Raw genomic sequence first — 15,473 nt, 5'->3', positions numbered from 1 at the left:
AAAGGTCTTCTCCAACACCACAGTTCAAAAGCATGAGTTCTTCAGTACTCAGCTTTCTTTATAGTCCAACTCTCACATCCATCCATGACCACTGGAAAAACCATAGCCCTGACTAGATAGGCCTTTGTTGGCAAAGTTAATGTCTCTGCTTTTTAATATGCTGTCTAGGTTGGTCATAACTTTCCAAGGAGTAAGCATCTTTTCATTTCATAGCTGCAGTCACCATCTGCAGTGATTCTGGAGCCCCAAAAAATAGTCTGTCACTGTTCCCACTGTTTCCCTATCTATTTGCCATGAAGTGATGGGACCAGATGCCATGATCTTAGTTTTCTGAATGTTGAGCTTTAAGCCAACTTTTTCACTCTCCTCTTTCACTTTTGTCACAAGACTCTCCAGTTCTTCTTCACTTTTTGCCACAAGGGTGCTGTCACCTGCATATCTGAGGTTATTGATATTTCTCCCGGCAATCTTGATTCCAGCTTGTGCTTTGTCCAGCCCAGCGTTTCTCATGATGTACTCTGCATAAAAGTTAAATAAGCAGGGTGACAATATACAGCCTTGACACACTCCTTTTTCTGTTTGGAACCAGTCTGTTGTTCCATATCCAGTTCTAACTGTTGCTTCCCAACGTGCATACAGGTTTCTCGAGAGGCATGTCAGGTGATCTGGTATTCCTATCTCTTTCAGAATTTTCCACAGTTTGTTGTGATCCACACAGTCAGAGGCTTTGGCATAGTCAAAAAGCAGAAATAGATGCTTTTCTGTGTCTTGATATAGACCAGTGAAACAGAGTAAAGTACTCAGAAACTGTTCCAATTTATATGCCAAAAGGGCAGGCAGATCAGTAGGGGAAAAGATGGTCACTAGGGGGTTAATTGGTTATTTTTGTGGAAAAAATGAAATTGGATCCACCTGTCTCATTATATGCAGAAGTCAACCTGAAAAATATAAAAAGACAGAACTTTAAAACACCCAAGAAGACTTTTTATCTTGGGATAGAGAGGGATTTCTTAATGGGTCACAGAAAGCTCAAACCATAAGGAAAAGATATTACTCAGTTAAAAGCACCCGTTCATCAGAAGATGTCTTAAAGAAAATGGAAATATAAGCCAGAAAGTGAGAGGAAGTTAACACATACAATTTTCCAGGTTGAGGAGGTTAACACATAGAGTTATCCAGCTTACACCAGTTATGGACAACCTAAAAGTTCAAACTTAACAAACTCATTACTGCTTAAAGCTCTCATTATTCTTAGGTGAAAGTGTGAAGTCCTTTCTGTCTATTATCTAATTCCCATATGTTGCATCCGACCCCACTTCCTCCTTGCTCGCTGGATTCCCACCCGATTTCTTTTTCTTCCTTTGTCCCCACAGGCTCCTTCCCAGTTCTGGGCCTTTGCAGCCCTGTTTCCTCGCATCTCAGATTCTCTCCTCGCAGCTCTCTGCGAGATGCTCTCCTTCTCATCCTTCACGTCTTAGTTCAAAGGTCACTTCCTCAAAGGGGCTGTTTCTAATTCTTATGAATGAACCATTACTTAGCGATTACGTCAAGGCCCCCGTAGTGAGGGAAGGCCCTGTTGGGGCGGCAGGTACTTCACTGGGCTGGATGGTGAGGACTTGTGTTCCATACTTTTCCTACAGGTATTGGCCTGTAAAATTCTGCACCCAATTTCAATGTGGTTTAGTTGGTCAGATGGCCAAGCAATTCAGCACCAGCTGGGTGTGTCGTACAGTTCATCTGGAGATAGCATCACATCCCACAGGCTAAGGGCCAGCCCCACAAGAATGCCCCTACTCCCTACACCTCAGACACCAGCCCCAAATCCAGATTATCCTGTGTTTTTAGCAGTGTCCTCATTGAGTTTAATTAATTAGCCACAGCAGCTCACAGAACTCAGAGAAACATTTAACTTAACCAAATTGTGTGTGTACTCAGTTGCTCAGTTATGTCCGACTCTTCGCGACCCCCTGGAGTGTAGTCCTCCAAGGTCCTCTATCCATGGAATTTTCTAGGTAAGAATACTGGAGTCAGTTGCCATTTCCTTCTCCAGGGGCTCTTCCCAACCCAGGGATTAAACCTGTATCTTTTGCATCTCCTGCATTGGCAGGCAGATTCTTTACCACTGTGCCCCCCTGGGAAGCCCAAACATACCAAATCACCCATTTTTTAATAAAAGGATGTAACTCAGGAACAGTCACATGGAAGAGATGAACAGATCAAGACCTGAGGGTGGGGCGCAGAGCTTCCACGCACCTTCCAAGTGCTCTGCTCTTCCCACACCTCCCAGTGTTCCACCAGACTGGTAGCTTTCCAAACCTTGTCCTTCGGGTTGTTCTGGAGGTTTCATTACATATGCATAGTTGCCCAAATCAGTGGCAATGCACTGGTGACTAACTTCAATTCCAGCCACTCTCCCCTCTCTCCCTGAAGGTCTGGTGGGTGAGACTGAAAGGTCCAACCTTCCAGTTTAGTGGCTGGTTAGCTTAACAACCAGCTCCCACTCCTAAGAGCCCTCCAGAAGTCACCTCATTAACCTAAAAAAAAGCACCTTTTATTGTTCTCTTTGCTTCGGAAATCCCAGGGATTTTTGGAGCTCTGTGTCTGGAACTGTGACTAAGACCAAATATATGTTTCTTATTGTAAATCTCAGTATCACAGCCTGGTTCAGTTTTGTTCAAATTGCAGTTCCTAGATTGACTAAGTAGTGAAAGCTGTAGTGAACATTTTTTATTTAGAAAAAGAAGAGAATAGAAAATACAGAAGTGTGCCACACATAGTGTTTGGTATTTGTTAAACTGTTGTTTCATTTTCTTATGTATTCTGTGCAGATGTACAACATGCACACATACTAGTTGTGGTCAAAAATGTTGGAAAGCAACTAATCTGTCATCTGAGGTTCATTCTCCTTCTAAAGTTCTAATGTCAACTGCAGGGTTACTGAAGAATCTAAAGTAGATAGGCTTTTCAGATACAACTTTACTTTTAAAAAATACTCTAAAATAACTAAAGAAAACTTTTCTGAGCAGGATCCTTTAGCTTGATAACTTTAATGACTACAACACAAAATGGAAGCATTGATTTCAGTAAGATAATGTGTTAAAATCTCTTCAGAAAATTATTTTTTAAATTAATTTAATTGGAGGCTAATTACTTTATAATATTGTACTGGTTTTTGCCATCATTGACATGAATCAGCCATGGGTGTACATGTGTCCCCCATCCTGAGCCCCCCTCCCACCTCCCTCCCCATCCCATCCCTCTGGGTCATCCCAGCGCAACGGCCCTGAGCACCTGCCTCATGCATCCAACCTGGACTGGCGATCTGTTTCACATATGGTCATATACATGTTTCAGTGCTATTCTCTCAAATCATCCCACTCTCACCTTCTTCCACAGAGTCCAAAAGGCTGTTCTTTACATCTGTGTCTCTTTTGCTGTCTCGCATATAAGGTCATCATTACCATCTTTCTAAATTCCATATATATGTGTTAATATACTGTATTGGTGTTTTTCTTTCTGACTTTCTTTGCTCTGTATAATAGGCTCCAGTTTCATCCACCTCATTGGAACTGATTGAAATGCATTCTTTTTAATAGCTGAGTAATATTCCATTGTGTATATGTAAAATCTCTTCAAAAAATTCTTTAAGTAGTTTTTGAACAAAACCTCCATGAAATTTTATTTCAATTATTGATTTGCTTAGAAATACTTTTCCTAGTAAACTGTGGACCAATTCAGAAAAAAAAAAAAACAATTCTAATAAGATTTCTGATGGGGAAGTTAATATAACAACTCAAGTTTTTTTCCTTTCCTTTTCTTGCTGTTATTACTTTGTTGAGTTAAAACTGCAAGTTAAGAATCCTTGGCACAGGACTCATGGAATTTTCTTCTTTACTTGTTACCTATTTTCCCCTTAAAGGTCATTCCAGAGATTTTGAGGACAAGAAGATCTGTGGTTTCAGTGTGAGAAACTTACCCTTGCAGTGATAATCTTCCTTGGGTTACTGTAAATGCCCATCTTTCCCCTGCAGTAAATCTCATGTTTTAAATCATCAGGAAAGAATAAGCTTAGATTGTAAATTTCCTTTCTTTGTTTTTTTTTTATATTCTTACTTCTGTGTATTCACTTAACTTTTAGCTTTTGCTAGAGATATTTATTCAGAGCAGGAACTGCCAGTTTTCTGGCTAGAAGGGTGCACCCTATTTCCCCCACCTCTACAACTACAGGGGAGTGGAAAGAACAGTAAAACAAAGTGTACTCATCACCTGGGCTTCCCAGGTGGTTCAGTGATAAAGAATTCACCTGCAGTGTGGGAGATGTGGGTTTGACCCCTGGATCAGGAAGATCCCCTGGAGAAGAAAGTGGCAACCCACTCTAGTATTCTTGCCTGGGAAATCCCATGGACAGAGCAGCTACAGTTCATGGGGTCGCAAAAGAGTCAGATATGACTTAGCAACTAAACAACAGCAACAACTCATGACCTAGACCTGGACTCACCAATTAACATTTTGTCACTTTTGCTTTGTACATGTATACATGCAGACCGAAGACTTAATTTGTGTGTGCCGAATTGTTTGAAAGTAAGAGGAAGACTTGATAATATTCACGCCTTAAAACATCAGTGTGCATCTCCTGTAGTTTTCCAGCATGAGCACGATGCAGTTAAGACATCCATCTATGTAGTGTATAGTTGATATGCACATTTGTCCAGAAAATGTCCTTGATACCACGTCTTTCTTCACAGCACTTGTCCCTCCATCTGTCCCGCACGTTCAGGAGCGCTTTCGCTGTGCTGGCTCTGTTTCTCACGCTGCTGAGAAACAGTTCCCAAACATTTCACTTTATGACTTTGTCATTTTGAAGATTCCAGGCCAGTCTGTGTCCTACAATCTGGACTTGTGTGGTTGTTTTCTCATGTTTGAAAGTGAAAGTGTTAGTTGCTCTGTGGTGTCCAACTCTTTGCCATCCCATGGACTGCTGCCCGCCAGACTCCTCTTTCCATGGGATTATCTAGGCAAGAATACTGGAGTGGGCTGCCACTTCCTTCTCCTGGGGATCTTCCCGACCTAGGAATCGAACCAGATTCTCCTACATTGCAGACAGATTCTTTACCATCTGAACCACCTAGATTCAGGTTAAGTAATTTTAGTAAAAACACTCCCTGGCTGATGTTGTGTATTTCCCAGTTGTATCACATTATTGTTGAAGCTAATCATCTGTGTGGATATTCTTTGACACTGAATAACCTGTTCCCCAGCAACATTTTACCCAGTGGTTTCAGTGTTTCTTGATGCTGTGAATAGATTTGGAGTAATGAAGTGGTAAATTCTAAATTCTTTTCCTTTTAAAATAATAATCTTTCCTGCCTTCCCCCTTGCTCCTTCCCAGTGAGTGAGTGAGTATGTCTGTAAATATAGACTTAGGGATACTTTTTTCCAGTGATAGCAGCAATCATTTATTGGGCATCATGCTAAGGGTTTTATTTGCTCAATCTCATAAAATTTTCCCAGCAGCCTTGGGGAGATAGGTTTTATACCTGTTTCCACATTTTACATAAAGTAACTTGAGGTCATGAAGTGACCTGCTCTTGCTCACAGAGATGATGAGGATTCTAGCCGAGTGGCTCTGATGTCCCTTCATTATGGTGCATCCCCGCGTATCATCCAGGATCTCCTTTCTCAGACTCCTCTCAGCTCCCACAGACAGGGTTCCTGTGAAAGGGCATCTTCACAGCCCAGGGAGTGTAGATACCAGCCCAGTCTCAGGTGTTTTCTGAGCTTGCTGTTTGTTTCAGAGTTTGCTGCCTTCTCTTGCCCAGCTCCTGTGTCTGGTCCCTTTCTTACTTTGCTCACAGAATAAGGTCTTCTGGTTGGGTCAGGGCACACATGTTCAGTGCCCCCAACTTGGTCAGCTGGTTGGAAGCATGGTTGTGGTCCTGAGAACTCTTCTCTGATTCTTGGCCTCTTGGCATGACCGGTCCATTATTACACCTGTTTTCTTGGGGGCACCATGGACTGTACTCCTGGCAACTGTTTTTAAAATTGTGTTGCAATCTATTACAGTTTTTATTCTTTATGAGGCTTGAATTGTCTCGAGTTTTGCCAGTGGACATCCCTTAGGGTTGACCTGTTGTCCTATTTGTCACACCTTGTTAGTCTTGCTTTCTGGCAAGAGATGGAGCAGGCTCACTTTGTTTTTTTGTTTGTTTGTTTATTTAAAGAAGCCAAGATATGGCACCAGGTGTGGTCATTGCTGCTAGGGTGTCATTACTTCTGAGAAAGTTTTTTGGTTTTTTTTTTAATCTTTGCAGGATTTTCCTGTTGATAGCATTGTAGAGTGAAGGGTGCTGGACGAGAAAGCCTCTGCTTGGTTTCCAGTTGGAGTTGTCCAGAGTTGCCCGGGGTCTGTGTAGACTGAGCCTCTCCACTCACACTGGTCTTGCTCAGGCATTGATTGGTCAAGGAGTTGGGGACATTTGATTAAAAAGAATTTCTTTTTTTCTGGCAGAAAGACATTTCCTCTGAACTTGATCCGTTAGTAGTTCTTTTTTTGCCTTCATTCCAAACTTGAAACTGTGAGGAGATAATTCTTTGTTTTAGCTTCAGTAAAAACTGTTAACAGAATTGAGGCTGTATCTACTACCTCATTGCTATATGTTTTCAGAAATAATTACTGGTTCTTTTTCACAAATAAATTAATTATCCTAATGGAGTACTTAATTTGTTTAAGCTTAAAGTTCACTCCATTTTAGTGTTTATTCTCTTGAATGACCTATCAAGGGAAATGAAAAAAAAAAAAAGATTTTTATTTTGTATTGTGGTTTGAGATAAGAGGGTGTTTTCTTTTTAAAATAAGGCGCCCAAGATAGAAGAATTTTTCCAATGTGTATATCTTTCTCTGTTTTTTTTCAATTATGGTTACATAGAGTATATTTTATTTTATTTTAATGTTCAAGTGGTACTACAGTGTATTCCCTGCTCTTTTTTTATTGTTTTTTATTTTTTCCTTATAAAGTAAACATTTTTTTTTACCCTGTTGCTTTGTGATTAGAGTGGTGTTTTTATTTAAAGATGGTCGCTAATACATTGGTTTTATTGACTAACCAGGGGTCGTTATCATTTATACCTGTCACTCTACTGCTAGGCTAGTTTCTAGGGAGAGACTTACAAAGAAGCTTAAAAATGACCACTGAATTTAGAAAGTGATTTTCTTTTATTGATATAAACATTTAAAAACCTACTAAAGTATTTCAGTATACCTGTCTTACATTTTTATCATCCATCTTTTGGTAACTTAATCTCATTTTTATTTTATAGTTTTATATTTTAAACACTTGCTAAAAATAGCTCCTTTCTATAGGATGCCCCGAGTGTGCTTTTTTGTTTAATATTTTGTATGTATAATGGATGACTTACTTATAAAATGGGTTTATGGGTAGCACCCTCTCATTTTTTTTCTCTCCTAAATTCAAGGCATAATCTATTCAACATTACTATAATTTGGATGTTGTCATCCATAAAATCTTGAAAGGACTTTATAATTTTGGTATAAAAACAAGTGAAAAATTAAAACCTCAGTGCAGTGTGGCGTTCTGGAACAGAAAAATGACATGAATGGAAAGCTAGAGAAATTGGAATGAATTCTGTGTTAGATTAATAGTAATGTACAATGTTAATTTTTTTAGTTTGATGAGTTCTCTGGGTGTGTAATTTTTAAAAATTTTTAGTTTCGATAAAGTCTACAGGTATGTAAGACTTTTTTGCATTAGTGGAAGTTGGATAGAGGATATGTAGGAACTCTCTTTATATTTAGTTGAAAATTGATTTACCAAAAGCTTTAAATCTGCGGCCGTATGACTAAATAGTGGTGAGCCAGGTGCCAGGGTACAGAGAGTCCCGAGGCTTCTGTCTTCTCCCCAGAAGGTCACAATCTTGTTGGCAAGTCAAGGTTGTCTTCTCCATAAACAGATGAGTAACAGTACCTTCATGAGGCAGCCTGTGCCAGTGAGTGATACAGGGAGTCCTATGAGATAGTAGACACATGGCATGTTTGGAGAGGCCTTTGCAGAACCGGTGAAACATGAGCTGAGCAGGATAGCTGAGTACAACTTCGATAAGTAATGAAGAGGTGGTTCTAAGAGACAGGAGCGGCCATGGATTGAGGAAAAAAGTATTGGCAGCGATGATGCAGTGTGGGTTCATTGCAGTCCAAACGAGCCAGTGGAGATTTGTACTCATCACAGTATGGGGTGCTGAGGGTCTGACTGATACGGTGGGCTGAGAATTGACAGGGTCCCAGGATGATGGGTATAGAAACACAAAAGGAAAACAAATGGGTGGTGACTGGTAACTTGAGGCAGCGAAAATTACTTAGGGGAGATGGGTTTTGTTAAACATTTTCAGTAATGCTGGACTGCCAAGTAGAATTGTATGGGAAGGAGTTACACCAGGGCTACTGGAGCATAGGAATGCAGCAGAAGGCTTAGGACTGTAGTGAACAGAAGGAAAAATCTGGAAGGAAGTTTAACAGCATTCAGAGAGGTACAAAGAGAGGCTGTGGTGATCACTTTCGGGTTCCCAAAGCAGGTAGGGGAGAGTCTCGTAAGGAGGGTATGTCAGAGGGAAAAGTGACTATGAAACCTTGAAAAATTGCTATCTCAGTGGTCATCAGTTTTTCAGATTGATGGGCCTGAAATCCAGATTATGGGGAATTAAGCAGTAAGGAGTGTGTGTGTATACAGGAGGAGGCTGTTGACCTTAGTTTTTGAAGATGTTTGGCTCTGCACAGACAAGGATATATACTTACAGACCTAGCTGAAGAAAGTAAAGGAAGGTTATTTAAATTTAATAAACATTTATTCAGTGCCAGTTATGTGGAAGATACTGTGTTAGGGGCACTGGAGAACACAAAAAGTGATTAAAATATAGTGTTTTTTTCCCCCTCCTGAAAAAGTGCTACTTAAAGTTCCTTTAGTGTTAGACAAGTGTTAAAATGCTAGAGATGACGCTTGCAAGCAGAAGAACAAAATCAGTGACAGAACCAGCAGCAGAGAGCTGGAGAATCGATGGAGCTGCGAAGGGAGAGGAAGAGATGGCAGGTGCAGGTGAGGAGTCTAAGCTTTGGAAGGCAAAAGGGATCCTCTAAGATAGGCACAGTGGCCTTAACCCTAACCCTAATTGAGGAGAAGACCAGTGTGAGAGCTATTATGAGACAGGATAGAGCACAGGTGAGCTCAGATAGTATGTGAATGTCAGTGTCTGCAGTTAGCTAGGCTATGTGTCAGATGCAGGTTCTCACAAAGCGTAGAGCCTAGGAAAGGTGGTAAGAGGACATAAAGTGAAAGTGTTAATCACTCAGTCATGTCCGACTCTTTGTGAGCCCGTGGACTATAGCCCATCAGGCTCTTTTGTCCATGGGATTCTCCAGGCAACATGCAGGCTTTTAATAAATGCTTGCTGATTGGATTCTTGATCTGAGATAGAAAGTGGCTACATGCCCATCCTGTGCACACAAGGAAGTATTAGAAGATTTAGAGGAGAAAGTGAATTGGAGCAATTTTCTGGCTATTTCAGTAGAAAAAGGTTTTGAAGTAAATTTGCCATAGGGCCTTCTTTCTTTGTAGACCTGTTTTCCATACGTTTAGAAAATATTTTGTGCTCATATTTTTGTTCACAACTAAGTAACAGTACATAAAAAATTATGAACGTGATTTTGTCCACTCAAAGACAGACGTTATTTTGAACTACCCAGTTAGGTAGCACATTGGCAGGACTTGAGCGTGAGCCTTGGTTGTTGGGGTGTCTGCCTCACTGCTCTAATCTGCTACTTCATGGATGTAAACTGGCCTTGAAAATTAGTACTTAATTTCATTGACTGTATTTTAAATATAAATAGCCAGAAAATAGGTGTAGGTTAATAGGAGAAAAGAACTAAGTAGGGCTATACTTTGACTTACATAGCCAGACACAGGAAGAGAGAACAGGGGGAGGGGGAGGGAAGTAAGAGTATTGACGATTTGAGGAGGAGAGGAAACAACACTTTCTCTCTGAAGTCTTTTAAGATCATCCTTACCAGTGAAGGGAAGCAGGAGGTGCCACCCCACACATTTTTGAGAAAGCTATTTTGTGCAGTCCTGCTTGGAAAGAAAATTATAGAGAAGACTGTTTAGGTATTACAGGATAGGCCTGAAAAGTGATTCTCAAGGTATTAATTAAAATGTAATCACTACAGAAGTTAGTCTGAGAATTTCTCAACACTTGTTCTCACAGAACACTGTTAAGCAGAGTCTTGGTTGACGGGACTCCTGTTGAGGGACATGTTTAACTTCACTGCGCCCCTGCTCCTCCCGCTCGGAAGAGGCAGGGAGGCCTGCCCACTGAGGTTCCCAAAGCCTCACTTTGCTTCGGCGGAGGTCAAGCACCCCCCTTCCAGCCTCTTGAGGGCTTTCTCCATGTGTTGCCAGTGTGTGCTGGTAAAAATGACTTTAAACTCCTGTCAGCACAGTTACTGGTGCATGCATCACAGTCCCACTCAGATAAACCTGTCACAACACAGAGGCGGCCGCTGGAGAAGAGTACAAGGGCAGGCCTCTAGCTTTTCATTCGAGCATCACTAAACGTGCGCAGAGTGCCCAATTATTTCAGCATTATTGAGCAAGCCTACAGGAGGACCCAAGCCTTGCTACATTAGATTTTCTTTAGTAATTTGCTCAAGTACCGCTGAGGACACTTAAAGGGCTTAAAACGGTGGCTGCAACCAGTTTCCTTTTCTGGGTTGTTAATTCAGGTTTTCTCTTTCAAATTAACTCTGGCCGCATGCTGTGCAGCGGTTCTGGGAGAACTGTTTAACACTAATTTTCTCAATTTTCAGCTTTTTTTTCTTCAGCATAACTGCTTTAACAGTTAGTCACATATATGTTTTGATTAGAGATGTATAATAGTGAGGCTCTGTGTTTTTGGAGACCAAAATACAGACGCTTTGTTGAGGAAATCTAATTTCAGCTATTAAAAGTAACCTAGATAATTTCACTATTTAAAAATTAGGTTATTTACAGTGCATTGCAAACCCAACAAATCCAAGTAAAAAAGATAGCGTTTCTCTGTTATTCATCTCCCTCCCTTAAAAAAAAATATTATGTATATATATATAAATGGGATGTATGACCCTTTGTATGTTTTTATAAAGGATAGATCTTTCCTTCATGGGTGCTGGGCTTTGCAGGGTCTTTTTGCACCACTTTCCTCTCCTTCTGTTGTTGAGGGGTGACTGAGATACAAGGAACAAGTTCAATATCTTTGTCTCGTTTCTCACAGCAGCAGCAACTCCAGGCCCAGCATCTATCACATGGACATGGTCTGCCAGTGCCTCTGACCCCACACCCTTCGGGGCTTCAGCCTCCTGCCATTCCGCCCATCGGCAGCAGTGCCGGCCTTCTGGCCCTCTCCAGTGCCCTGGGAGGCCAGTCCCACCTTCCAATTAAAGATGAGAAGAAGCACCATGACAGTGACCACCAAAGAGGTGAGTGATTTTCTGAGTGTCTGTCTGGTATCACCTGCTGCTGCTGAGGGTCAGTCTGGTCGTCCTTCTTTGTCCTATTTCTGGATTTCATTTTCCCTGTGACTAAACAGGATTTCCCTTGGAAGGCAAATTAATGATCGGAAGCAGTCTTTGCGCAGTGATCCCCTGTTGACTGGCAAGAGTTAGTATGCTCCCCAAAGGCAAAGGGGGATGCATTTCCTGGTTATTGCCTCTGATCCTTTGCTGCATCCCCAAGTCTAAATTAGTAATGAAGTGCCACAGTGCTCTGTGTTTGAAATTGTGAGTGGCATTTATTAGCTAATTTTGACCAAATCCATTTTGGGGGAGGTTTTACTGATAAAGGCTCACTTCATAATTTGACAGACCTAATTATTATTTTTAAATCAGGTTAGTCTGTATAATGCAGTGAAAATCTTGCAGGTAAGAGAATCATTTAGGTAGTCGTAGTAATTGAGAAGTTGGTTTAACTACCTCTCTCACCCAGTCTGTTTAGATGAAAGTAACTCATTTCTGTGTATGAGAACAACACAGTTGTTTATGTAAATGATTTTAAGTTGTGTTCTTTCTACTTTGGTTTCTTCCCTCCACTGAGATAGATGATAATGCAGACACATTGTGATCTAACTATATGTTTATAAGGTGCTTGTTAGCTTTTATTATTTAATGACAGAAAAGTAAATGAAAGTCTCTCCCAGCATTTCTTTGTGGGAATTTACTTAGTCCCACAATGGGTGGTTCCTGGTCGGAAGGGTGTGGTTATAATTAAAACCCCGTATCTCTTCTTGTTTCAGTGCCATTACCATGAATTATAATCTTGGGTAAATGATTTTTATCACATAAACATAAATTCCCCTTCTCTGATGTTAGAAACTCTGTACTGTTTGTCATACAGTTATCTTAGTGCTGTGGTCCAGAACTGAGCGTGTCTGTAAACACTTAAGTGGAAAAGTCAATGAGGAGTATAAATAAGAAGAATGTCCAGCTTTGGTTTCTCAAATGATGTCAGAGGTAGCTTGGTGCTCTGTGGATCTGGCCAAGTAGTAATTAACTTTAATTAATTAACTTTACAGAAAAGTTGACACCCGTGTCATTCATTATTTAGTAGAGATCAAATTTGACAAGTATATGGTTTTATGTAAACTAACTGGTACTTTTCTTTTTTGCTTTCTTCCCCCCTCTTGACCTGCCCTTGCTGCTGCTGTTTTGCCTATAGACAGAGACTCCATCAAGGTATGTCTCAGAGTCACAAATGAAGGAGTGACTTACATCAGGCTCTAAAAAATTTGAATAGATTTAGTAGTGGATTCTTTGAGATTTACCAAGATAATTTGGTGGGCTTCACCGAATAGTGGTGAACTGCATTTTTAGATTCTTTCAGTTGTGCATTTGAGATTTTTGAAAAAATTGGTCCCATTTCTCTATCAGAATCAAGATTTATAGACTAAGATTGAATTATAAGATCTGGCTTTTGTTGCTCTTTTTATTATATCTTTGCTATGTGAAAAAGAATAACTGCTTTTCTTGAGTTAAGCTTTGGCTGTAAGATAGGTAAAGATGGGGAAAAAATTGGTTTGTAAGGAAATACACATTTTGGGAAACAGTTCCAGCCTGCAAAATTCTTTATTAAAACATTTAAGAGCATTTTTCTTCACCGGAAAGAATTGTTTTTTGTTTTGTTTCTTAGTTTAATGACATCTTGGTTTCCAGTATAGCAAGTTATTCTCCTTGGGTTTTGCATCTGTCTTATCTGCCTCCTCTTTATAGAGAAGTTATAGGGAAAGAGGAAAAGTATTCTAGGGCCTAATGATTTGGATGTGCTTATGTAATACCATAATGGGGTATGCTAAGGATACCTGAATTTATATAGTAAGCAAACAAGAAAAACAGGAGACTGTGGCAGGAAATGAGTAAAATATGAAACTGCTTGATAACTTTTGGATCATGCACCATGTAAATATGCTACTGTATTGTGGATAATTGTGTTATGCATGCCATTTATATTTTGTATAGATTAGAAAGCAAAGGAAGTTCTCAATCACAGATGCTGTCAATTGTTGAAGCACAGATGCTGTCAATTCGTTGTATTTTACAGTAGTTGAATGTTTTAGAGCATATGCAGTTACATCTCTTGGAGCTTTTAATGAAGTTACACATACAGAAACTAAACTCTTCCCTTGAAACCACCTGTGCTGTCCCTCTGAATGCTGCTTTATTCCTTATTTTTTTTAATAATAAAAAGGAAGTAGAGTTTTTCCCCGAAGCCATTAAATGATAGAAAATAAAATATATCTATTTTACCCTTAAAGAATCTTTGTAATTTGGAAGGGTATCTGCATACCCATAGAAATGTCAACACTGACAAATAGGAACTGCACACTTTGAATTATTTGATTTTGCATTTACAGTTGTGTACTTTGTTGTGTAGTATGAGCATCAATACCTAAACTCAAAAGCTTTCTTAATCAGAGTGTAGTAAGTTCTCCGCACATACGTACTTAGGAAGTAGTAAGTAAATGGCATTGACCAGGATTTGCTTGTAGCAGCCCTTGGAAAGCCTGCCTAGTTATTCTGAGGCCGGTGACATAACCATTCCCTGCCTTCATATGATAAATACATATCTTCAGGCAGGCCAGTGAGCTAAACAGAAGCCTCCTCTCATACCCCACTCCCAGAAGACTGAAAATATTTATACTCCAGCGCACACTTTTGTGTCAGTTTCATTTTATAGTTCCTCACGCCAGAGTAGGGTATATTTTGAAATCATATATAATCATTCAAGATGAGTCTGGGAGTAAGCATCTATGTAGCTTGGAAAGCAGGGGAAAAGCAAAAGGAAATAGAGGCGGATGATTTTGCCTTGATTTATTGTGGCATGGTAGCTATAAATAGATGCTTTTGTTGGGTACCGTTTTTGAATTGAAGTTTCACTGTGTCAGGTTTGGGGCTGTCCTGTGGCTTTGCTAGGTGAAATAGTTCACTAATTTTTATAAATGTGTTCTGTGACACTCAGAAAAGCAGTTAGTTGCTTGTTCCATCGATCGTCTTCATCCTCCCATAAGTGGTTCCTGGTTAAGAGGGGCTTTTTATTATTGTCTGCTGTGTGACTGGAGATGGTTTTTATCAGCCGGAGCATGCCAGTTGCCTGCAGCTGGAGTCAGGCTTGTATGAAATAATTTATTCATGCAGGATAATGCTCCTTAACATTTAACAGGTAATGAACGTGACATAAATTTCCTTCTTGCTTTTAATTTTTCCCTTTCCTCTTCTAATGTGCAAACAGGCTGCTCTGGTACTCTAAATAATAAGTAATTTTTGGCCATCTGTCAAAAGGAAATTTCAATACAAATTTAAATTAATGGTGCCTGAAATTTTTTATAGCTCTCTAAAAGCCTCTAATGTGCAGAAAATTCTGAATCTGCTGGTAGTAATTAGTGTTGCATGTAATGAGGATGTGGGCAATGTTATACAGTCCCAGTGTAACATTTTGATATGGTAGCAAAATTTTGATTTATATGAGGTTGTGGATGGGTTTAATTGTGAGAGACAACTTTAAAATGTTTTCTTGATGTTACAGATTATTAAACAGGACAGATTTCAGAATAGCTTATGAAATATAAATTTAAACTTACTGTAAAGATTAAGGTAATTAAGGTGCTTTACCTTTAGGTGGCAAGTAAAAATGAAAGAAATTCCCTTGTTAAATTGTTGGGCTTTTTTTCTTCCTTTTCTCCTCTTGAAGGTTCTGTGGCTACTAAACCAAGTGCTGTTGGCTTTATTGATCTTGTTTTCTATAGCTCCAGTAGCCAAGTTCATTCATAAGCCTGTTATTTGCAGACTTGTACCTGACGTTTTTCAACAAGGATCTGTAGGAGCCCAAGGATCATTTTATTTGGTGAGGAGAAACCAGAATGGTGTGTGTTTGGGGCTTTTATAG

General features: G+C 39.9%; 1 protein-coding gene across 8 annotated transcripts in view; it reads left to right on the top strand.

Moving 5' to 3' along the window:
• TLE4 (TLE family member 4, transcriptional corepressor) overlaps window positions 1-15,473 on the top strand; it is a 151,169-nt gene that overhangs the window by 68,553 nt on the left and 67,143 nt on the right. For 4 of the 8 annotated variants that reach the window (XM_070480312.1, XM_020903218.2, XM_070480314.1 and 1 more), the window contains 2 exons: window positions 11,317-11,518; window positions 12,753-12,769. In XM_070480312.1, the coding sequence (XP_070336413.1) occupies window positions 11,317-11,518; window positions 12,753-12,769 (219 nt within the window). Of the gene's footprint in view, window positions 1-11,313; window positions 11,519-12,752; window positions 12,770-15,473 lie in introns of all 8 variants that reach the window. The other 4 variants (XM_020903227.2, XM_020903214.2, XM_070480313.1 and 1 more) reach the window with 1 other exon arrangement.

Source organism: Odocoileus virginianus, chromosome 18, assembly GCF_023699985.2.
Source record: "Odocoileus virginianus isolate 20LAN1187 ecotype Illinois chromosome 18, Ovbor_1.2, whole genome shotgun sequence".
Lineage (NCBI taxonomy): Eukaryota > Metazoa > Chordata > Mammalia > Artiodactyla > Cervidae > Odocoileus > Odocoileus virginianus.
This window is presented reverse-complemented; position numbering and strand designations above follow the sequence as displayed.